The sequence below is a fragment of the Amphibalanus amphitrite genome, unplaced genomic scaffold (assembly GCF_019059575.1).
Source record: "Amphibalanus amphitrite isolate SeventyFive unplaced genomic scaffold, NRLGWU_Aamphi_draft 000103F_arrow, whole genome shotgun sequence".
NCBI classification, from domain to species: Eukaryota; Metazoa; Arthropoda; class Thecostraca; order Balanomorpha; family Balanidae; genus Amphibalanus; species Amphibalanus amphitrite.
In genome coordinates this window covers 876043-900059 of record NW_024881598.1, presented here as the reverse complement: position 1 = coordinate 900059, position 24017 = coordinate 876043, and the positions used below count along the sequence as shown (strand labels likewise).

The 24017-nt window shown below is 46.6% G+C and overlaps 1 protein-coding gene across 3 annotated transcripts; it reads right to left on the bottom strand.

Annotated features, from left to right (window-relative positions):
- Positions 1 to 4570: 4570 nt before the first annotated feature.
- Positions 4571 to 7311, bottom strand: LOC122380660. 3 transcript variants are annotated; one of them, XM_043364021.1, is made up of 2 exons: positions 7078 to 7311; positions 4571 to 6410 (listed from the first exon to the last, which is right to left on the bottom strand). In XM_043364021.1, the coding sequence occupies exon 2, from the start codon at positions 6366 to 6368 to the stop codon at positions 4782 to 4784; it is 1587 nt and encodes a 528-aa protein (XP_043219956.1). In that variant the 5' UTR covers positions 6369 to 6410; positions 7078 to 7311; the 3' UTR covers positions 4571 to 4781. The 3 variants fall into 3 exon arrangements, with proteins under 3 accessions (XP_043219956.1, XP_043219954.1, XP_043219955.1); XM_043364019.1 differs by lacking the exon at positions 7078 to 7311 and adding an exon at positions 6561 to 7020; XM_043364020.1 differs by lacking the exon at positions 7078 to 7311 and adding an exon at positions 6709 to 7020.
- Between the last annotated feature and the right edge of the window lie 16706 nt (positions 7312 to 24017).

Sequence of the window (24017 nt, the reverse complement as noted above, 5' to 3'; positions counted from 1 at the left end):
AAATCATGACATATTTTTGCGAACACCCTGTACTCGGTACTTGCCAATGTACTTGGCATTTGCTTGGTAATTGCAGTAGGAAAACTTGCCACTCTACCCCCTTCGAGATAATTCCGGGTTCGTCGGGTAGGGAAACTTGCCCACGCTACTCCCCCCCCCCCCGGATAATTCCGGGTTCGTCGTGTAGGAAAACTTGCCACTCTACTCCCCCTTCGAGATAATTCCGGGTTCGTCGGGTAGGTTCGTCGTCGGGTTCGTCGGGCCTCTACTCCCCCCCCCCCCCCAGTTCCCCACCCGACTCTGCTCCCGCCCCCTCTCGGGATAATTCCGGGTTCGTCGGGGTAGGAAAACTTGGCACTCTACTCCCGCCCCGCTTCCCCCAGATGTCTTGCGCTCGCTCCGCGTCGCTTTGGCCATAAAAAGATTCGGGGGAAAATTTGGGATCGACGGGTTTTCTCCCGTGTTAATCGGACGTCTAGAAGCTTAGATATTCGCGAAAAAAAAACTTGTTAAGCTTGCGAAAATACTTGCCAGATAACGACTCGAGAATCAATGAAATGAATAATTTGCTATAAACTTATATACTTATCACCAATGTTTCCTTGTGTAATTTATTTCTTACGAAATTAATTCGTTCAAATTTTGAATTTTAAGTTCATGATGATATCAGACTTAATGTACCTACCTTTTCAAACGTCTAATGCGGGCCTGCCTATTCTATCGTCTAATGGACGCGTCGTTTATTGATAGCACTGTGAAGTGTGAACGCTAACGGGTGCTTTATGCGAATTCTGTAAAGTGATTTGCTTGTGAGTTTCGCAACGGTATTGATCGTTGGGGGCTTAATCCTTACCAAAAGGCGAACACAGATAATTGTGTTCGATCCCATTGCTTTTCCCCAAAATTTACCGTTGACATTGTGACTTTACCGTCCCTCTTATTAACACGCGCACCGACGGGGGTCCGGTCTGCGCCAACTTAGTACCGACGGGGTGGGCGGATGACAGCCCCCCCCCCTGAGATCTCGAGAACCAAGCAAGATAGCGACAAGCGGTAAACGGCATCGGATACGCACGGACAAGGTCTACAATTTTTACAAAGGTCATTTTCAGGTCAGGTCAAAGATGATGTCACAGGGGTCAAAAAAGTCAAAATGGCGGCGCTAGATATGGAGAGAGTTTTTCTCGAATAACTTTCGAATTAGTCAAGATAGGAACAAACTAAGGGCATCATCGTGATCCTCTCGTCAATCAGCATCGAATGATATATATGTTGACATCGAAAGGTTAAGGTCAAAGGTTGACCTTAGGTCACGTGACTTAGAGGTCATCATGTATATCATTCGATGCGTCTTGACGAGCTGAACACAATGAGACCATCTGCGCGGCTGTATCTTGTTCCTGTACGGAGTTATTGGCAAAAAAAAACTTTGGTGACCTTTGATGACGTCACATGACCTTACAGCTGCCCAACAGCAAAACAGACCTCAAGGTAGTGAAGGTTGATCGTATATGAAGTCATGTATGGTATATGGGGCCATTCCGACCCGTTTTAGTGGTAAAAACAGGGAGTTGATTTTTCCCCATTGACTTATAATGGGGAGGTCGAGAAATTGACTTGACCTTAGGTCACCGATATCAAAATTCCGAGATTTACAAATTGCAGCTTCTAATGACCTAATAACATGCTGCGACTTTCAAAGGCCTCCGACATCTACTGTAGCTCTAGCACGGTGACAAAGTTGCAAAAAAGTGGCTTGATGATGGGTCATTCAAAGTGACCTGGTGACCTGACCTTAACCCGCGCCCTGATGGGGTCTGCCGAGCAACGCGGTCTGATGGGGGGGCCATTTTGCCCCCCCCCCCCTAAGATCTCGAGAACCACGCAACATAGCGAGAAGCGGTAAACGGCGTTGGATAGCCCCAACGGGGAACTACCTTGTGACCCAATTCCATTGACCTCAGTCAAACCGATGACGTCACAGGTCAGGTCAAAGGTCGAATTCTTACCGTTTACAGGCATTTCAAGAAATGCGTTGTAAAATCGAGTAAAATGCATTTCATTGAAAATCATTGATGGGAAAATGTTCTTCAAACACATATTTTGCTATTTGAGGTCACTGATACCAGGTCAGGTCACAGAGGTCAGGTCACTGGGGTGTCACAATATGAAAGTGTCGTGTGATACATGTTTTATGGTCCATTTTACATGACAAATGCGATTATGTGGGTCAGGCAGACTTTTGGGCCAGCTTAGGTCACGTTTTGGTCAAGGTCAGGTCAAGGTCAGGTCAAGGTCAGGTCAAACTAGGTCAAATTTCAAAGTTGATATTTTTGCATAAAATGGGTATGGATTCGATGCAGCTCGTCACGGGGAGTTCAATGGTGGTCTCCGTTTTGCGCTACGAGGTCTAGAATTGCTAAAAATTGAGTTAAAAAATTTGACGTCATCAATTTTTAACAGTTTTTTCGCTATAACTTGGCCAAAAAAGGTATCGATCTAAAATTTGGTATGTATATCGAAGAGCGCAGGGACTATCATATATATTCTGGTTTTTTCGAAATTCGAAAAATTTTTGGAAATTTTTTGAGTTTTTCTAAAAAAATTAACTTTTTTATTTTTAGGGGTCAAAATCCCAAAATTTTGAAAATCTGAGATAGCAGTTTTATAGCGCCGTCTTTTCTCTACACAACCACATAAAGAACTTTAAAATTGCTTGTTAACTGTAGAATTGGTGAGCGTTTCAAGATATTGTGATTTTGCTCATTTTTACTCGAACATGACCTCAGTTTGACCTTAATAACTCCTGACCTGAGGTGACCTGTGACTTGAAATTTTGTGAGAAGATTTACATGCGGTTATTTTTGTAGGGTAGCTTCATTCCTTCTACCAAGTATTGGACTATTCCCGATGCATGTGGGTGACCCCTTATGCACGTGCCACGTGCAAAACGAAGAGGTGTCACTTTTGTAATTGTTGCAATATCTCGGTAACTACTTGGCCGATTGCGCTGAAAGTTGGCATGCAGGTAGGCAGTAGGCACCCACTAGGCAATGCATATCCATGTGCCGGAGTTGGGGTGCTGCTGCACGTGCGCACGTGCAGGGGTCGATTCCAGATCTCGAGAACGGCTGGACCGATGGCGCTCAAATTTGGTACATGGCTAGGGACCGGTTAGTAGGGTGCCGTGCAAAAGTCAGTTGGGACCCATTTTGCACGTGCGCACGTGCAGGGTGCCGCTTCCAGATCTCGAGAACGGCTGGGCCGATTGTGCTCAAATTTGGTACATTGCTAGAGACCGGTTAGTAGGGTGCCGTGCACAAGTCAGCTGGAGGTACCCCCTCGAAATTTCGCACGTGCAAGGCTCACCCTCTCGCTCGCTCCGTTAGTCGCCCCAAAAGGCGTTATACTGGTGTGTAAAATTTATGAGAGAATAGTCGTACGAAATTTCGCGGCGCTACGCTTCGCGGTTTTCCCGCTATTCGCGAAAAACATCAGGGGGCCCCCCCCGTCGGTGCGCGTGTTAAAGTTATCTAACTTTTCGTAGATTCATTAAGTTAACCCGCGCCCCATTGGGGGCAGAATCTGCCGCCCCCCCCCCCTCCCGTTAATTTTCGCCAATAACTTCTAAACGCGTTAGGCCAGCGACGTCAACCTTTCAGTACCTTATAATACATCAATTTCACATGTTCCCTGAAAATTTGAGCGAAATCCGTCAGAATGTTTTTGAGAAAATGACGTTTTAGTGACGTCATGTTCGCCATTTTCGCCTTAAAAACGGCAAAATTTCAAACGCCGCTAACATCTTCGTTTTAAAAGTAATCAAGACGTAACAAAAGGCTTATCCGTGATTCTACCTTGTCTATCATATGGCTATCTCGTTTTTTTTGAAAATTTTAGATTTTGGCCCAATTTTTTTTCTAAAAAAACTGATTTTTTCGGGAAAATAATTATAAAATCCAAAATTTTGAGTGTATCGATAAAAAACGGAAAATATGTCAGAGAAGTGGTCTATGTGCACCTACTTACCAATTTTCATAAAAATGGGTTTAAAAATGTGGGAGGTATTCAATTTTTTTTTTGACGTCACGACACACAAATTTTTTGAAAATGAATTTTTTGGAAGTTCTAGACATCGTACGGAAACAAAAATAGCACCATTCGATTCACCGTGAAAAACTACATCAGATAGACACTCTCTATCACTGGCTGTTCGGAGCTATCGCGAAAAAAACCTATGGGGGCGGAAACCGTAATTGATTGTAATTGAAATTGCTCATGAGTAATGCAGAATGAATCAATCTAAAATCAGTAGTAATGTGAGTAGGTATGTACTTGTGTGTATGTACTTGTGTGTATGTGCGATACTGATGTGTGCATGATGTGTGAACCAGATTTAACATCACCAGGGCCAACCGGCATTCGTGATTGTTGTAATACATGATACATGCCCTGATACAACCGCCCCCCCCCCCCCCACTCCCTCGGCCGGCGAGGGATAGGTATAGGACTAAATATAACCACAAAAAGCAAAACCAACGCGTGTTTCCCCTGGGAGCCGTACATATACTTTCATTCTGAGGTGATGGTCACATTTATTAGTGAACATCCAGCGTCATCAACAATGAGCATTACACACGTTTGGGAAGTTCCTCCTTGCCTACGTCAGGACGAGTGCCTCCGGCGAGCGGTGCCCGCCCAAAGGTTCGCCTCAGCTGACCGGTCGCCGACAGGACGAGTGTGTCTCGGCTGAGCCGCTGAGCTGTCGGCGGAGGGCCGACTCAGTCCGACTGGACGGTGCACGGGTGACTCAGCTCCAGCCGGCGGCGCCGCAGCGCCTCCTCCTGCACGCGCCGCATGTACTGGAGTGTGGCGCGCCCGCCCACCAGCTGGGCGTCCCGCTCGAAGTCGAAGCTCTCGGTGGAGTAGTGGTCGGCGCTGCTGGACGGCGTGGTGGTCCAGCTGCTGGTGCTGCTGGTGGTCCAGCTGGCCGGCGACTCGGACCAGCTGCTGTCCGACTCCCAGTCGCCCCCGCCCGCCGTCCGCTGGCACATGCAGTAGGCCAGCAGCAGCAGCAGCACGGCCATGCCGAAAATGGAGCCAGTGCTGGTGGTCAGGTCATCTGTCATGGCGCCGGTGGCCGCCGAAAGGTTCATCGGTCTGAATGTGGCATTCGGCGACACAGTCGTGGTGGCGGCTGGTGTGGTGCGCGTGTCGTTCTGATCGCTGATCTCGATCACACACTGGTCGGCAGGCAGCTGCTCGCCGTCTAGCTCGTGCAGCACAGAGTAGGCCGGCACCGCCGTCGGTCCGGCCGGCACCGCGAACAACTTCACCACCAGCTGACTGAGGTCGATGTCCAGGCCTTCTGGCTGCGGGCCGAGCCACAGATGGACGGCGTCCCTGGTGACGATGGCGGGCTGCGGCGGCGGTCGGCGCGGCCGGCCCAGGTGCGCCGCCGCACCCAGCACCACGTCGTCCAGGCAAAATGTCTCGTGGGTGAGCCGGCTGTCGCCGCCGAGCGACTGCGCCTCTGCGTTGGTGATGTAGACGCGCAGGGCGGCGCACAGCTGGTCCCGGTCAGCGGGCAGGCCAGCGCCGCGCAGCTGGCTCCCATAGGCCGCCGGGAACCCCACCGTCACATCGCTGAGCCGCCACCAGCCCGTGCACGCCAGTATGGTGACCACAAAGTGTCGCCACGGGTACTGCGGCGCCTCCAGGAAGCGGCGTACGTCCGCGTGCACTGCGGCCAGCCCGTTGGCGACGGCTGTGAGCCGGCTGCAGCCCGGGTGGGCGCGTCGCTGCAGGTCGGCGCCCACCACGGCTCTGTACGGGCAGCTGCGCCGCGCGCCCGAGGCCGGCTCACAGCCGGTGGCCACTGGGGAGGGCAGCTGGCAGGCGATGGTTGGCTGGACACTCTCCTGACAGCGACACTCGGCACTCCTGTAGCCCCTGCACGGCGCCGACTGGCCGTGCGCTGGACACGCCTTCGAGTCCAGACACGTGGTTTGCCCAAGTAGAACGGCGTCGCCCGGTGCCAGGTCCATGTCGTCTGGCTGCGTGGTCCCCATCCACTGCAGCATCATCTCAGCCTGGTAGCGCGGGTCGGCGGCGGTCACCAGAAGCCGGTGGCCGAACCGGTGCGGCGACCAGTAGCGGTCCACCAGCGCCATCCCGCCGGCCGCGCGGAACGGCCAGTCGCGCGAGTTGGCCGGCTCGGCGGCCGCAGACATCAGCCGGTAGTCCGCTTCTTTTAACGGGGCGCTCATACGTATGAGCGGGTCGACGAATGTGTGTCTGGGCACGGCCGGGTGCGTAGTCAGGGAGACGCTGTGCCCCAGCGTGATGCCAGTGCTGTGCAGGAGCATGTGCAGCGAGGAGACCGGGTCCGGACAGAAGGTCTCCGCGTCCTGTCGAGCAAAGGTGTCGCTCAATCACTAGACGAGACTTCTGAAAAGCATATGTGCACAAAACATGTCTCCTCATATTCTGTTAGAATGAGCTATCGACTGAAATTTTGTGTCATTCAAAGCGATATTAGAAATCGAGCAGGTTCGTACCGTAAGTTGAATGGTTATCATTGTCTCCTGCCCCGTCAACACTGTCACACTGCAACTAGGTCTACCTTCCTCAACCTTAACGCAAACACTCATGTCCTCTCTTTCAATGTTCATATCGCACAATGAGTCCTCCATTTTAGTAACTTTCATGGTTCCATAGTCGTCGATCGTTTTATAGCAGCTTATGTTTGGTGTGAGGATTGACTGCGCGAACTTCGTCCAGTTCTCTTTTAGCTTCTTGGAAGAGTCAATATCCAGGTGTGAATGTATACCGATTATTAATTTAGCTAACCAAAATAGTAAAATAGAATTAACCATCCGAGTTTCCATTGTCCCCGATTAAAACAAAACGCTTGACCAAATTTTCATTAGATGACAAGTGTTACTAGCAGCGGCTGATTAGGCATGAATATACGACCTTGGAATAAAGAAAGAGCGAAAATGTCAACTAGAGCATACGCTTTTTAATTTATCCGGCTTCGCTTTATCCAACAGCATGCATTACGATCTTACGAACCTCTTCCGTAGAAGAGAGGTGACTGGGTGGGCGTCTGCTGACAGCGGGACTGAGGACTGAGCGCAGCCCGGACTGTCGAGTGCAGAGTCGACCGCCATCAGCTGGTAATTCCAACTCCGAATCCAGACCCACTCAAACCCCGGCTACGGGCATCTCTGGTAAAGTTCGCATAACGATAGCCGTACCTATAGCTCATAACTCATAATGGCCGTTTTCGCGACGGGATCTTCGCGGAGGTATAGTCTCTCTTGAAAGTATCGCGTCAGGGGTTGCGGCGGCTCGGCGAACTATTCCATTCAGTTTGAGGACCCCAGCAGTGAAGTCATGGCCTGTATCATAAAAAGTACGTTGTAACACGATTCTACGCCAGCAGTAGGAGGAAAACTGCTATATGACGCAGGCACCAGCGGCTGACAACTGGGTCAAAACAGGCAGAGGCCGGCCAGAGGTCATGCTCGTATCGCTCTTCCTTGACCCCGTCCCCCGCCCCAGGCGGATACCGGCGCCGCTTGGGCTCACGAGCCGGGCGCTCGTTGGTCTGCCTTACTGTGGACGTCAAACCGCGTGGGACGCGACTTTTTCGCAATAACTTTTGAATGCGCTGCCTCTCAAGAACGAAACTTCGGCAATGGACGTTTCAGACCCCGGCCTAATTTTTATTACTAAGGGTTTTCAATGTCCGATCAATATTTAGGGCACTTCCCGTTCACTCGTAATGTTAAATTTTGCTCCTGAAACTCTCTCGGTGAGCAGAGGCTACTCCACAAGGGGCGGAGCCATAGTGTGACGTTGGAGCTAAGCTCCGCCTCGGCTGGCCGTTGCCTGAGGCGCTACCTGACCCGAGACCGGTCAGTCGCGGGCCGTAGGGGTTGGTACGCGGTGCTTCCTGCCAACACATCCAGCCGCATGGCGTACGTTATTCATGCTTGCCCTAAGGGCTGCAAGAATGTATTTGCAATGCGCCTCTTGTCGGTATTTAACCGTGAAGGAAGCCGCGATAAACTGCTCATCAGCCGAGTGTTGACTGTTCGCACTTCTATCAATGAAATATTTTCTTCGACTCGCTAAGAATGTCACCCAGATAGGAAGACTATACGCGTACGCCAAATATTACGATGATTTAAGAATAACAGAAAATAATTAAATGATTATTTAATAAGTTTGTCAACGTAATTACGTAAATGAGATACATAATAATATAATATATTTACACAGTCAAGTTAATTTTCAATTAAAATTTTAATTTTAGGTTCTTGTAGATATCAAACCGCCAGGAACGTTAGTACACTTCGTGTTATCCTGCCAAGCCCCAATATGCCCCAACTTAAATGTTTCCGTAATGCACCGGTACGCATAGCCGGAGGGGAGCCGGATCCGCCGGAGCCGTCATATTTTGCCCTGAGTGGGAGCCGGAGCCGGAGCCGTATTGCCATTTTACTCGGAGCCGGAGCCGGAGCTGGAGCTGACTCAAATGTCCAAGGCTCTGCATCCCTGCTGCTAAGTCAATAATTCGTATAGTTAATTTGGTAAAAGGCCATACTGAACAATCTCGGTTTCGAGATGTCCGCCCATCTGAGACCCGACGCACACAGCATGCAGAACCGGTTCTGAGTGAGGATCGACCGACAGATGGCAGTCGTGTCTGAACGGTAGATGGCAGGGAATTCGTAGTTAGTAGGCGGGGCTTCGCGAGCAGCCTGACGATAGCCGCCATCCGGGCTGATATTTCACTTAGCATTACGAGTGAACGGGAAGTGCCCTAAATATTGATCGGACATTGAAAAACCTTAGTAATAAAAATTAGGCCGGGGTCTGAAACGTCCATTGCCGAAGTTTCGCTCTTGAGAGGCAACGTATTCAAAAGTTATTGCGAAAAAGTCGCGTCCCACGCGGTTTGACGTCCACAGTAGTGGGCGCCAATCACTCAGTGTGCGTGACGGGAAAATCACATCGAAGCAAAGCTTCGCCATAATCCTACTGTGAAGAGGCCTGCTGAACGACGTCAACAGGTCATGAGGGGGGGGGGCAGCTTGGCATCAAATAAGGCTTTTAAAAATAATACGACTGAACAGAAAACATTTTTTTGTCGCCGCTCACTAACCGGCCCATTAAAAAGAGAGAACTCCAAATATAGGACTAATTTGCTAGAGAGCGAATTAGTGAATTGGCTAATGGCTAGAGAGAGAACTTTTGTTTGTTTTTTAATCCGTTCGCCGGTGCGTCTGCAACTACGGATGCATTCTGTTAGCGGGTGCAACCGATGTTTTTTCGTATTCGGGCACGGGTTTCCGGATCTTACAGAAAGAAATATGTGACAGTCGTGCCAATGACGGCTGAAATTATTAAATTTGCAATGAAACAGATCTCTACAAATCCTCTGCGAGTAGGTTGGGTTCCGTTGACCACATGCCTGCTGCCATCACAAGTTACCAGATGGCATCTGCCACCTCCCCCTATCCCTCCGCAGTCCGCAACCACTCCCCTCGGCCCGCCGCGCCGCACGCTGGGCCGGCGGACCGGAAAAGCGCTAGAAATACCCCCAAGAGTGACTTTCCACAATATGAAGAAAATACGTATCATTCGATCCCAAATTGATCAAAGCATACGATTCTGATGCCATTTTTGCCCTAAGGTCGAAATTGAGGTGGTCAGTTGTCACCAAACACAAGACTATTTAGACCCGCTAGTGGCCACCACATTTGCCGATTTTAATGCTAATCTTTAGTTGACATTTATTAGTTGACCAGTTGTCGTTTTGAACGCAATTTTCTGTCAGACTAGTTCAGGGCACTGTTGTTCACTGTACCAACAACATTCTTACATATTGCATCGCTTTTTTGCAAGATAAGCTAGCTTTTTGCAAGCAGCTGCAAGACCATAATAAAAATCATATCTAAATTTTTAAATAGACTTTTATAAAAACGTTATTTCGAGCGGCTAAAAATGAACATCTTATACTAGCCTCTGAATACTCATCTTTCGTTCCATATAGGTGCTTTGCCGCTTTTCCCTGCTACTTTTCGAGATATGCGCCAGTAAACCATATGATGTAGGGGCAATTGTCACCTCGCCGCTCTACTGACGGCCCGGCGCTCTTTAAAGCGCTGAAAGTTATGAAAAACGAATGCTTATAATCTGAATAAAATATATGTCCCTGAGCTCATAATTGATCAACGCACACAATGCTGTCAAAATTTTTGGGCCAAAGTCAATAATTAAGTCATTATGAACCCCCAAACACAAGTCAGTGATAATCAACAACAACTTGCTCTTTAGTTAGACTTTTTGAGAAATGTTATTTCGAGCCGCTAAAGATGAGCATGTCATGCAAATAACTAGTCAATTGTCTGCCATGCCCTTTTGACGATTATTGCCTATTACTGCTACTTTTCGAGATATCGTCTGCTTAGTCACCTGAAATAGCTGCTATGCCACCCTACCGCGGTAATGTGGCATAGCAGCTATATCAGGTAACTTAGCAGACGATATCTCGAAAAGTAGCAGTAATAGGCAATAATCGTCAATAGGGCATGGAAGACAATTGACTAGTTGTTTTCATGACATGCTCATCTGTAGCGGCTCGAAATAACATTTCTCAAAAAGTCTAACTAAAGAGCAAGTTGTTGTTGATTATCACTGACTTGTGTTTGGGGGTTCATAATGACTTAATTATTGAATTTAGCCCAAAAATTTTGACAGCATTGTGTGCGTTGATCAATTCTGAGCTCAGGGACATATATTTTATTCAGATCATAAGCATTCGTTTTTCATAAATTTCGGCGCTTTAAAGAGCGCCGGGCCGTCAGTAGAGCGGCGAGGTGACAATTGCCCCTACATCATATGGTTTACTGGCGCATATCTCGAAAAGTAGCAGGGAAAAGCAGCAAAGCACCTATATGGAACGAAAGATGAGTAATCAGAGCAGGGTTGTATACCAATCAAGTCGATTGAATTGATTGATTTGATTCAACGCGTATTTTGAGTTGATTGGATTGAGTCGATTGACTTTTCGAGATGACTGGTTGACTGACTCGTTTGACTTTAGCGACTGGTTGACTGATTTGATTCCCGAAAATTAGAGTGACTCGTATGATTGAGTCGATTGAATGGAAAGTTCAAATAAGTTTTAGTTGACGAAAAATAATGACACCAATTGATGACATCAAAGATCACAAAACTACACTGAAAACTGTTTGTCATCACAACTGCATTATGGGGTAGATGGCCAAATAAAGAACAGGGCCTAACCATGAACAGCCAACTTTGACTTTCAACTGCAATAACTGCTCCAATCCTGGTGATAGAACCTGGCATATATCTATGGAACCTGGCGATGCACCTACCTACCTTTCTGCACTCAGCAGGAAACGTTTTTTTTTTAATCCAGATGATAAAGTGCAAGGCCCTATATACTAATAAAGTGTGATTAATTAATAATTCACATATCCACATCTCCTCAGAAACAACCCACTGAACTCTATAAATATCTGAAACCTCTACAAAAATAACTGAAACAAAAGCGCCGTTTTCGTCTCGCTAAATTTGCTGCATTGTTAAATTTGCAGCAGAACGTTTGTTGATCCTTTTCTCCTGAGAGCCTAAGCATAACATATTTAATATATTTCATTTTCCTTAAAATATTTTACTGAATATTATAAAGTGGTTTTATTTCAAATGAAATCATAATTAAAACGAAATTGGTGTACAACCGATTTATTTTATGATAATCTACCATACTTCACGATTATCAATGACGTCATCTTACCAAAAAATCAAAGAAGTAGAATAAGTATTTATAAAAGCTTAGCATACTTGTTCATTGTTGGCAAAACGATGGCAAAACGTTTTCTTTGTTTTTTTTCGCAGTCGCACCGTGCCGTTTTCGCGTTTTAATTTTCCTTGCCTTGTTCCTACTTCCTTTGTCCTTAACTTATCCTGTGGTTCCAGAGTCCCTGTCCTCTCCATTTCCTTTTCAATGTATTTTTAATCCTCATCCCTATCCCCCAGTCCTAACAGTTTCAAATTGTATTGCAATAAAATGTTTTGAATTCTTCACATATAACCTATCTACCTTCGTTGGTACTGTTGGTAGCCAGTGACACATCTAGGCAGGTAAGTAGGTACCTACCTGCTTTCCTGCTGTCTTCATAAAGCATACCTAATGAAGTTGTCAAATTTGTAGCACATTTTCAACACTTCAGTTGGGCAAACTAGACCTTTGGAATCAAAATATGGAGGCATCAAAAGATTGATTCCTTATGACCATATTTGGGCATAAATGCAGACCATTTCTAACTTACCAATCACATAAAAATAAGAGAGTGTTTCAAGAAGGAGCATGCCTGATCTTGAACAGAAATGCTGGAACTATCTCCTAAGCAAAATAATATTGCTCCTATCATAACAATTTGAATTCTATAGGTAGTGAAAGGCAATCAAGGAATTGGTTCACTTTAAACAGATAATCAAAATATTGATTCCCCATCAGCTGGCTAATCATTATTTTGATTCACAGGTAATGTTAACAGATAGGCAACAATGACTTGCAAGAATACAGCATTTATCTTGCTATTATTCTCATTTAGTGGTATCCTCAGCACTACAACAGATACCTATGGCATTGTTGTACTTAACCTTCACTACATTTGATAACAATTCACAATTTTTAAATGTCAAGAATACAAAAACTGAAGCAACAGGTAAAAACCATATAAATAATATAAAAGCACTACAACAATGATAATTAGGGGTTTAAAAATTTCATTTTGCCATTTTACACAAATACTGATAGTTTAGTATGTGATTCATGATACAAAAATAACATACAGTGTGATTTCCTCAAAACAGCTTTTACGTGATGGACAGTGGCTCTGTCTTTTTCCCATTCACAAGGCCAAAGGGACAATTTCTTAGCTTTGAGGTAACACTTTTTCCAAACCTACCACATTTTTCTACCTTTATAAAGAAAAATCTCACCGTCATGGGCCTTTTTTCAACCGTAATGATACATTTGAAGTCAAAAGTGTACCCAAATGAATCAAAAAATTGATTCCATGCCCATATTTGGTCATGGCTCCTCCCACCAGAATCAAATTATTGATGCCTCCATATTTTGATTCCAAAAGTCTAGTTTGCCCAACTGACTTTCATATGGTGTCAGTGTGGCATGAAACCTAGCTAGGTTCATTATGTTAAAGGTTCATTTCAGAAGAGCTCCGCATAACTCACATAAGAGACAGACAGGGGCTTTACATGGGGTAGATGGCCTGATGACTTAGCTGGAATATGGCCAAAATTAAATTGACAACTTTTAGGTGAAAGGTGGTGATTTGGGTTAAGGGGCGAGTCAACTACTGGGTTATTTTGCACCCATTAAATGAAACTTCTGCTCCAATGCTACCCATTGAACCTCAATATCATGATCCACCTGTCCATCACTAGGTATCCTTCCTTATTACATAGAATCTTTGAATGGCATGGCAATTTATAATTTTAAATGACAATATTTTTATGTTTCTTCTGTAGGTAGGTAGGTAGGTAGGTAGGTAGGTAGGTACACCAGACTGCTATGGACACTTTTCCAACATGGTGGGGCAAAAAACCTAATGTATGTCTTGGTTTGAGTCGTTTGATTGAGTTGATTGATTCCTTTCATTGTCGCGTTTGAGTCGATTGAATCAATTCCCGAAAACTGCTCTGACTCTATTGATTTGATTGGTTTCCCAAATTTGTCGTGATTGAATTGATTGCTATTGATTGAGTCGTATACAACCCTGAATCAGAGGCTAGTATAAGATGTTCATTTTTAGCCGCTCGAAATAACGTTTTTATAAAAGTCTATTTAAAAATTTAGATATGATTTTTATTATGGTCTTGCAGCTGCTTGCAAAAAGCTAGCTTATCTTGCAAAAAAGCGATGCAATATGTAAGAATGTTGTTGGTACAGTGAACAACAGTGCCCTGAACTAGTCTGACAGAAAATTGCGTTCAAAACGACAACTGGTCAACTAATAAATGTCAACTAAAGATTAGCATTAAAATCGGCAAATGTGGTGGCCACTAGCGGGTCTAAATAGTCTTGTGTTTGGTGACAACTGACCACCTCAATTTCGACCTTAGGGCAAAAATGGCATCAGAATCGTATGCTTTGATCAATTTGGGATCGAATGATACGTATTTTCTTCATATTGTGGAAAGTCACTCTTGGGGGTATTTCTAGCGCTTTTCCGGTCCGCCGGCCCAGCGTGCGCCGGCTCACGGCTGCCTCCGCGTGGCAGGCTTCGGTCAGTGCTACCAGCGGCTCTCAAACATTTCCGCTCAACCGCTGCCTGGACGGGGGATTACGGTTGAAGCGCAGTCACGTGACCTGCGATATCTCGGTGCGCTCTAAGCGGAAGGGGTGTGCCCTTATAGGTTCGTTAACTTTTGAGCCTATTTATTTGTGTCGTAACGATTGCAAATAACTTCAATCGTCGATGGACAGAGAATTGAAAAAGCATTACGAATATGTATATTTTGACTGGAAAATACGTCAATGGCAGCCTGCAGCCTATTTGGCACGGGAAGCTTTTTTTTCCGGAAATGTCAGTACTATAGTTCGTTTTTTTTCAAAAGGACTCTGGCTCCAAGTATGTTTTTCGAAAAAGCACGCGTTTTAGCGAGCAAAACGAGCAAAAACTGAACCTGAGAAACTTGAACGTCGCCTTATTTTAACACGTGAAGTATTCCCGATAATTTCCATACGTGCGTTTTGGAGCCAGATATGAGAACAGTGGTGACGTCATGCTGTCGAACTTGTATTGCAATGTAACGATAACTATCATGGACGAAACCGCTTACTCGATTATAACCTCGACAACAGTGAAAAACGAAGTTTCCCCCAAAGTCGTCAAAACTTTGTCCCATCGTACGGACATTGGGTGCCTGCTGCCACCAGTGACGTCATCATAGTATGCTAATTTTTAAGGACACAATTTCCGGGTACTTACCGCGCACAATTTGAAATCGGATATTTTTCGGTAAGAAATTCTTGGCCAGACGCTGAAGCTGCCAAAACTCACGTGAGAGCTTCGATAATGCACTTGGAGCCAGCGTCCTTTTGAAAAAAAAACGAACTATAATTGCGCAAAACTACGCCTAAACTGGAAAAGATGGTTCAGGTAACAGCGCAGTGTGTTTATACATACGGTTTCTTTAAGCGCACTGCACTCATTTCGGATCAAGTACGCCCTGAATGGATATTTTTTTTTTTTTACCTATACCATTTTCTTTTACCTTCCAACGAAGCTGCCATATGAAGCACTTTCCCAGTATCGATGCATGCAGGCCTGTAGATCATAATGGATAGGTACATTATTGTAAATTCCACATATTTTACTACGCATATAATTATAATTTCCTAGAAAAAGAATCGTGATATCCCCTTCCGAAAACGAAAATTCATCGTTTTTTTCCACTTATTCTGCCTCCGATTCCATTTCACTGGCCTTCTCAGGCTTGAAACGGGACCTCTTAGACTGGAACACGGGCCCTCTCTAGCTTGAAACGGGCCGTGCTTTCCAGCTCAGGGGCGTCATCGACGTTGTGTTCGGAGGGGTCGCGACCCTGCATTTCTTATGAAACCAGAGCAGTCAGACCCCACACTTTGAGCACTGGTACTTATCTATGAAAATAAATTACCTATTTCTTATGTAAATCTAGTGCTCACCCCCAAAAATAGTGGGTAAAATCAGGAGCTTTTTGGGCTTTTGTGGGATTTACTTTGACTGACCGTCTGGCCTGACCTCCTCACTCGAAAAATATGTGGCTCTAATTGGGCCCACCTTTTGTGACGGGCTGCGGCCGCCAGTGATGGCGCCAGGCCAGGCCATCTGTGCTCATGGCCTAGCAGCACCTCTGGCAAGAGTTCCCTCCATGGCAGGAATAGGCCCGGAACAGGGGCAGGGCCGGCGCCACAGGAGGGGCAGCTGCCCCCCCCCCCCCCAGCTGCCAGCCGGGCCCTTTAAAAAATGCAGGAACGTGCATTTGGAGGCAAGAGGTACCTAATGGCCAATTTATGCACCTGAATTCGATCGGAGACCACTTGTCGGTCGGAGGGCCCTGGTCAGTGCTCAGCTAGAGGGCCCTGGTCGGCTAGACGGCCCTTTTCAGTCAGAAGGCCTTGGTCGGCCAGAGGGCCCTGGTTAGTCAGAGGGCCCTGGTTGACCAGATGGCCCTGGTCAATCAGAGGGCCCTGCTATGTCAGAGGGTCCTGGTCGGCCAAGGCCCAAAGCACAGAGGACCATGGTCGGTCAGAGCTCAGAAGGCCTTGGTCGGCCAGAGGGCCCTGGTCGGCCAGAGGGTCCTGGTCGGCCAGATGGCCCTGGCCCTTGTCCGTCAGAGGGCCCTGGTCGGTCAGAGGGCCCTGGTCCGCCAGAGGGCCCCGAACCCGGTCGATCAGAGGGTCCTGGTCGGTCAGAAGGCCCTGGTCGGTCAGAGGGCCACAATCGGTCACGGGTCCTTGGTCGGCCAAAAGGCCTTTGTCCGTCAGAGGGTCCTGGTCAGTCAGAGGGCCCTGATCGGCCAGAAGGTCGGTCAGAGGGCCCTGGTCCGCCAGAGGGCCCCGGACCCGGTCAATTAGAGAGTCCTAGTCGGTCAGAGGGCCCTGGTCGGTCAGAGGGCCCTGTTTGGCCACAAGGTCCTGGTCGGTCAGAGAGGGCCCTGGTATGTCAGTCGACCTTGGTCGGTCAGAGTTTCCTGGACGGTCAGTCGGCCTTGGTCGGTCAGAGGGCCCTGGTCAGCCAAAAGACCCTGGTCTGTCAGTGGACCTTGGCCTGTCAGGGGTCCTGGACGGTCAGAGGGTCCTGGTCGGCCAGAGGGCCCTGGTTGGGCAGAGGGCATTGATTGGCCAATGGACCTTGTCACTTCAGTCAGGGAGCTTGGTTAGTCAAAGGGCCCTGGTCTCAGTGTCTCAGTGAATGGAGGAGACGCTGATTCAGAATCGCGCGCCCTCAAATGGTCCGTTTTCTGCTCAGCGTTGGGCCTCTATGTAAATTCCGGTGTTTTTATTTATTTATTTTTATTTTTTATTTTTGCATAATTTGGGCCCCTCTAGAAAAATAATGGGCCAAATCAGAGGAGTTTTCGGATTTTGAGTACCTATAGGTTACCTTGGGCCTTTCCGCCATGGGCCCTTTACCGGGACAAGCTGCCCCCAGTCCGAAATCTGTGGGTACCAAGACTGTGGGTCCTTAAGACTGAGAGAGAGTAATCCTTAAGACTGTGGGTACCAGCGTAAGAAAACCTCTAGACTTTGGCACACACCCCGGAAGAACCGGTCGGAGGCTGTACCTCTTTGGCATCAATAACTCATTGACCTGACATTTAGCGTCCGTCTAGGATAAAACTTGGAAGGGTCGATACGACCCACCTGTCTGTGCGAGGGTTAATTCACCATACTTGACCCGTTTTCGAAATGTATGCTAGCCGCTTGTGGTCAGTAGTGGGAAACGTCCCCCCCCCCCCCACACACACATGCAATTATAAACACCGACAGTACAGGGTGGATTAAGACTCGTAATACGTCACAAATCCATACACCCCTTAAGACCCTTAATTACACTTAAATAGCTGAATAGCTGAATCAAGACCAGAGTGAAACATTAGGACATGATGTGAATATCACATTTCAGGAAGTGTTATATGTTATGTTATGCTAAAGATCAATCAAATATACAGACTAAACAACGCAACATATAAATCATTAACCCTCGCCGGCACAGGGGGGTTGATGCAACCCCCCCTAAGGTTTTTCGCGAATAACTCGCGTAAAAAGCGGCCAATCGCGACGAAACTTTCAGTACCCTCGCATTGATCAATTTTACACGTTCTCTGAAAATTTCATGACCCTGACCCAATGACCTTTGACCTGTGACCTCTTTTCCGTGACCATGTTTGGCCGAAATCGCGATACGGCGTATGTCGGCTCGCATTACCCGCGCGTTTGCAAGCTTTTCGTGGTTTCAAACGTTCAAACATGTGATTTGATGTTGCTCCCATACATTAGGGTGGGTGTCAAGGTCACCTGAAGGTCAGGTCAGGTCATTGACCTTTGGTGACCTCGGGTGACCTCGGTTCACTTTTTCGAGTTTTACATGTTTCTAGGCTAGTTTTTGGAGCTGAATTCGAATTTAGCAACCATATGAACATTTACGAAGTAGTTTTGGTGCCTTCGTAACTTGTTACGAAGCTGCCAGAGTCGGTTGACACGTATTACAAATACCCGTCACAACCCCTACCGGTTGACCTGACCTGACCTGACCCGACCTGGTCTAAATGCTTAAAAACATCATCTCTGATCAAAACTAACACGATATTCGTGATCAGCACCCCGGAAAACCACATAGCAGCCACACTTTACGACTTTCTAACAGGTCCCGATTTTCCCGGTTTTCGGGTCATTGACCTGACCTGGAAGGTCACCCGATGACCTAGGACCTTAAAATTGGGTATCATCGGCTTCGTCTCGTGACGGGCAACACGCTCGTTTTTTTTCGCGAAGCTCTAGCTCGATCAGGGGCCAAACGCGAGGGGGGTCGTACCCCCCCCCCCTTGTGCCGTCGAAGGACGCAAAATGGCCTGTGCCGGCGAGGGTTAATAAAGTTTTTTTCCTGAAATGCGCTTAAATCGTCATATCCGATTTGGAGTCTGGGTGAACCCAGCGTGAACATATAAGTGACCATCCCAGCTTAATATTAATTGTGAGTTGAAATAGCCAACTTGTTATCACAATCACCGGTTTTGGCACTCGCAATATCGAGCAACGCCATAAATCGAAAATATTTAATTTCAAAGTTGCAGAACAAAAGTTGACGAGGCAGTACACCGGCCATAGAGTTGTGGGGGCAAACTGCTCTCACTGCCCCCCCCCCCCTCGCCTCCCGGTTCCCGCGCCTATGATGATAACGAACGCAGTGCTTTGGTCCGTCACAAAGTGTTTACATGCCATATATCTCATATGGTTAAGAAATTAACGGATACGAAGCACAAAATAATACTAGGGATGATTCAATCATTCCATAATGATTGACGTACTGGCTGCATCGGCAATCCTGAAGGATTAAGCGACACTAACAATTTTCTTACGGAATACTGAGCGATCCTTAAGGATACCAAATATCACCCTAAAATCCTTAAGGATTCAATAGGGTCCGTAGAATCCTTAAGGATTTAATATCTGATCCATATAGGTCCTTATGGATCCTTAAGGATTGTGGGGATTCTGGCAAAATCCTTAAGGACGTAAGACGTTTTCACCAGGGAAAGCACCAATGTGTCACATGAATAGGCAGAAGGACGCGGACACGCGTTTCATGATCTGAAGATACTCGTATGCCTACTCCCGCAAAACTTCTTTTTCCAAATAAATATTAATTATTCTCCCTCGTTTTTAAAATGAAGTGGCCGAAATCCAGCCTGGAACGCAGATCTCGGGGTAGATAGGTATTGGCGACCAGACTCAAGCAAAGGTTTGTGGCGACGCCCTTGGAAAAATGCCCCTAGAAGTTCTGAAACCGTGTTAACGCCGCTGCGTACGCGCCTGCCGAGGGGGGGACGGGTACGACCCCGCCACCCTCGCCGTTTCGCCCCTGGTAGAGCTAGTGCGTCGCGGAAAACACGAGCTTGTGTGCCGTTACGAGACGCAGAGATTGATACCCGATTTTAAGGTTCTAGGTCAACCGGTGACCTTTGAGGTCAGGTCAAGTACCCCAAGGTACGGCTCAGTTTTTGGTGAATAACTTCGCACAAAACGGCCACAGAGCCGCGATTTTCGCACTATCGTGTTCGCCTCGCTCAGGCGCATTGAATGATATACTTTTTGTGTGGGTGAGGTCAGCTTAGGGTGTTGACCTCAGGTCACGGTCAGGTCAGCGCCCCCAGGTCACGAAGCTGGTCAAAGGAGGTCATGTTGTATATCATTCGATACGGCAGGTCTTCCTGAGTCAATTGGTGGCTTTCCCGACTCGCTAGCTCAATTTGATCGGGAGGTATTGACGAAAAACTATTATGACATTGATGACGTCATAAATGACGTCACGAAAGGTCAGCATTGCAAAAGTGACGCATCTTAACTTGCAAAGAAAGCATAAAATCACGATTTTGTGTGCTTGAGCTAGTTGGAGATCGTTCCCGGCGCCAGAATAGCAGTTTTCATTTTTCCCCATGGACTTATAATGGTGAGGTAGGTCACGAAAATGACCTGACCTCATATGACCTTTAGGAAAAATCCGAGATATACAAGCTGTGAGATTAATAATGGATACTAGTTTCTGCAAGTTTCATTTCCCTGTGAAAGCTCCTCTGGCAGTGAGGGCGTTGCGAAGTTGCGACATCTGAAGACCGTGCAGAGGTTCACTTATGACGTCATAGGTCAGTGGCCTAACCTGACCCGAAAATGCGGTTGGTATCGTACTGTCAGACGCCGGTTGGGCCCTCAGAGTCACCGGTGTGTGGCCCTCAAAAGTCACCAGTGGGTGGCCTTTAGATGCACAGGTGTTGACTGTTGGGTCCTCAGAGCCGCCGATATAGGGCTTTAAAGGTAGACTGCCACCTTTTTTCCACAAAACGGTTTTCACTAGAGCTGAGCCACCTATGTCCCAGACTGAAGTCGGTTTTCCGAAATTCGAACCCGTTTGCGAGAAATCGGAGACCAAAGTTCAGTTTGATGCCATTTTTTTAGTCCAAGAAAACCGACATCTCTACTGTTTATCGATAACTTTGAAACACAAATTTTCTTATCTTTTGGTAAATATATGTCAAAACTTTGATTGTTTCGAGATCAGAGAAGAATTTTGGAGTGTCAAAATAAAAGTTAAACTTATATATTCAGTAGTTCATTTTTTCCAAAAAAGTGTGGGAAATGGGGTTTAACATGGGCCAGACCCATTCCAAATGAGCCATGATTTTTTAAAAATGTTTTACGAACTTAAATGCAAAATAAATTAAACATGGCCAATTTCTTATGAAATCATATATTAGTAAATCATAAAATACCTTACTTTTTCAAATAAAATGTAATAATCTTATGACCTTGAAGTCTAGTGATGTGTAAACATTGTCGCTAGACATTAACCGATTGATAATTGTATGATAATCGACATTTTTTTCGCGATTCACGTGATGATACTTTGTCAGGTGAATTCTAAAATTTTGTTTTGTCCAGGGAATAAATCATAGGCCGATCTGAGAAAACTTTTTGAAGGTGGCAGTCTTCCTTTAACCCTATTCCTGGCGGGGGGGCCTCAGGAGCCCCCCCCCCCTTAGGTTTTTTGGTTATTTCTCCCAAACGCGCTGAGCTAGGAAGCTCAAATTTTCTGACTTTTCCTAAAAGGCTTCTACGCAACATGTCTGAAAATTTTGAGTTGATCTGACCTCAGGTCAGGTCACCAGAGGCGGTTTGGTGACCCTACCTCAGAAAAGTTTGCAATCACGCCAGAGCTAGAGTTTTTGACCGATCAATTTCTTCTCTTCAGGCTTTAGTTAGGGTACCAGTATGTGCAATTTGTATATCTCGGAATTTTGATATCGGTGACCTAAGGTCAGGTCAGTTTCGCGACCTCCCCATTATAAGTCAATGGGGGAAAAATCAACTCCCTGTTTTTACCACTAAAACGGGTCGGAATGGCCCCATATACCATACATGACTTCATATACGATCAACCTTCACTACCTTGAGGTCTGTTTTGCTGTTAGGCAGCTGTAAGGTCATGTGACGTCATCAAAGGTCACCAAAGGTTTTTTGCCAATAACTCCGTACAGGAACAAGATACAGCCGCGCGGATGGTCTCATTGTGTTCAGCTCGTCAAGACGTATCGAATGATATACATGATGACCTCGAGGTCACGTGACCTGAGGTCAACCTTTGACCTTGACCTTTCGAGGTCAACATATATATCATTCGATGTGGATTGACGAGAGGATCACGATGATGCCCTTAGTTTGTTCCTATCTTGACTAATTCGAAAGTTATTCGAGAAAAACTCTCCATATCTAGCGCCGCCATTTTGACTTTTTCGACCCCTGTGACGTCATCTTTGACCTGACCTGAAAATGACCTTAGTAAAAATTGTAGATCTTGACCGTGCGTATCCGATGCCGTTTACCGTTTGTCGCTGCGATGTGTAGTTTTTGAGATCTGAAGGGGGGCCGAATCGGCCCCCCCCCCCCGCCAGTTTCTTGTCCCGGCGGAGCCCGCCAGGAATAGGGTTAATAGGCACTGGTGTAGGCACTCAGAGTTGGGGGTGTGAAACCCTCAGAGACACCGGTGTGGGCCCTCATAGGCACCGACGAGGGCCCCATAGTTGCCGTTATGGGGCCCTCAAAAAATAAGTGTGGGACCATCACAGGCTCGGTCTGCAACCAAAAGCGAGTCCAAAGTAGTTGGAGCTGTCATTGCTGGCGGAACCAATGTGATTCGACTGAGGGATTCCACCAGGGAACCCCCTTCTCTTCATAAAAACACCACTTTTCTTCGTGTCAATAACAGCAACGTATGGTACAATCTAGCATCAGCTATCAAAGATGCAAGAGCATTCAAACTGAACGTAGTCTTGCATACGGCAGCTGATTTGGTGCTGAATCACGCTCCGGATTTTGTTCTTGAATGTCTTTCAAGACAAATTGAGCTTGCAAGAAGATCCCTGGAGACAAGACAGGACAGGTGTTCGTGTGCTCAGTTGAAGAAAGGGTAGATGGATATATAGTTTTTGAAACAGCACGCACAGTCAACAGTGAGCTTAAGCTGTTATGTGAAGCATATGGAGCCACATTCGTGGACCTAAGACCCTGTCTGGCTTCCTGTAAGTTCAATGGATTAAACAAAACTGGAATCCTATATGTACACGTTTGAAGCAAGCAAAATCCTTGCCGAAACCATCGAACATGAAACAGGAGATTTTTTTTAGAATAGATCCCTCGAAGAGTCGTGATCCGGGCTGCAAGAATGAAAGTCAACAAGATTACTTAACCCTATTCCTGGCGGGCTCCGCCGGGACAAGAAAATGGCGGGGGGGGGGCCGATTCGGCCCCCCCCCCCCTGAGATCTCGAGAACGAAGCAAGATAGCGACAAGCGGTAAACGGCATCGGATACGCACGGCCAAGATCTACAATTTTTACTAAGGTCATTTTCAGGTCAGGTCAAAGATGACGTCACAGGGGTCGAAAAAGTCAAAATGGCGGCGCTAGATATGGAGAGAGTTTTCTCGAATAACTTTCGAATTAGTCAAGATAGGAACAAACTAAGGGCATCATCGTGATCCTCTCGTCAATCCGCATCGAATGATATATATGTTGACCTCGAAAGGTCAAGGTCAAAGGTTGACCTCAGGTCACGTGACCTCGAGGTCATCATGTATATCATTCGATGCGTCTTGACGAGCTGAACACAATGAGACCATCCACGCGTCTGTATCTTGTTCCTGTACGGAGTTATTGGCCAAAAACCTTTGGTGACCTTTGATGACGTCACATGACCTCACAGCTGCCCAACAGCAAAACAGACCTCAAGGTAGTGAAGGTTGATCGTATATGAAGTCATGTATGGTATATGGGGCCATTCCGACCCGTTTTAGTGGTAAAAACAGGAGTTGATTTTTCCCCCATTGACTTATAATGGGGAGGTCGCGAAACTGACCTGACCTTAGGTCACCGATATCAAAATTCCGAGATATACAAATTGCACATACTGGTACCCTAACTAAAGCCTGAAGAGAAGAAATTGATCGGTCGAAAACTCTAGCTCTGGCGTGATTGCAAACTTTTCTGAGGTAGGGTCACCAAACCGCCTCTGGTGACCTGACCTGAGGTCAGATCAACTCAAAATTTTCAGACATGTTGCGTAGAAGCCTTTTAGGAAAAGTCAGAAAATTTGAGCTTCCTAGCTCAACGCGTTTGGGAGAAATA

Excerpts from the sequence above, each read along its gene's own strand:
- LOC122380660 (XM_043364019.1), bottom strand. The coding sequence starts at position 6,890 with ATGGAAACTCGGATGGTTAATTCTATTTTACTATTTTGGTTAGCTAAA. Across the intron at positions 6,411-6,560 it reads TGATAACCATTCAACTTACG|GACGCGGAGACCTTCTGTCC; the intron begins GTACGAACCTGC and ends TTTGCTCGACAG.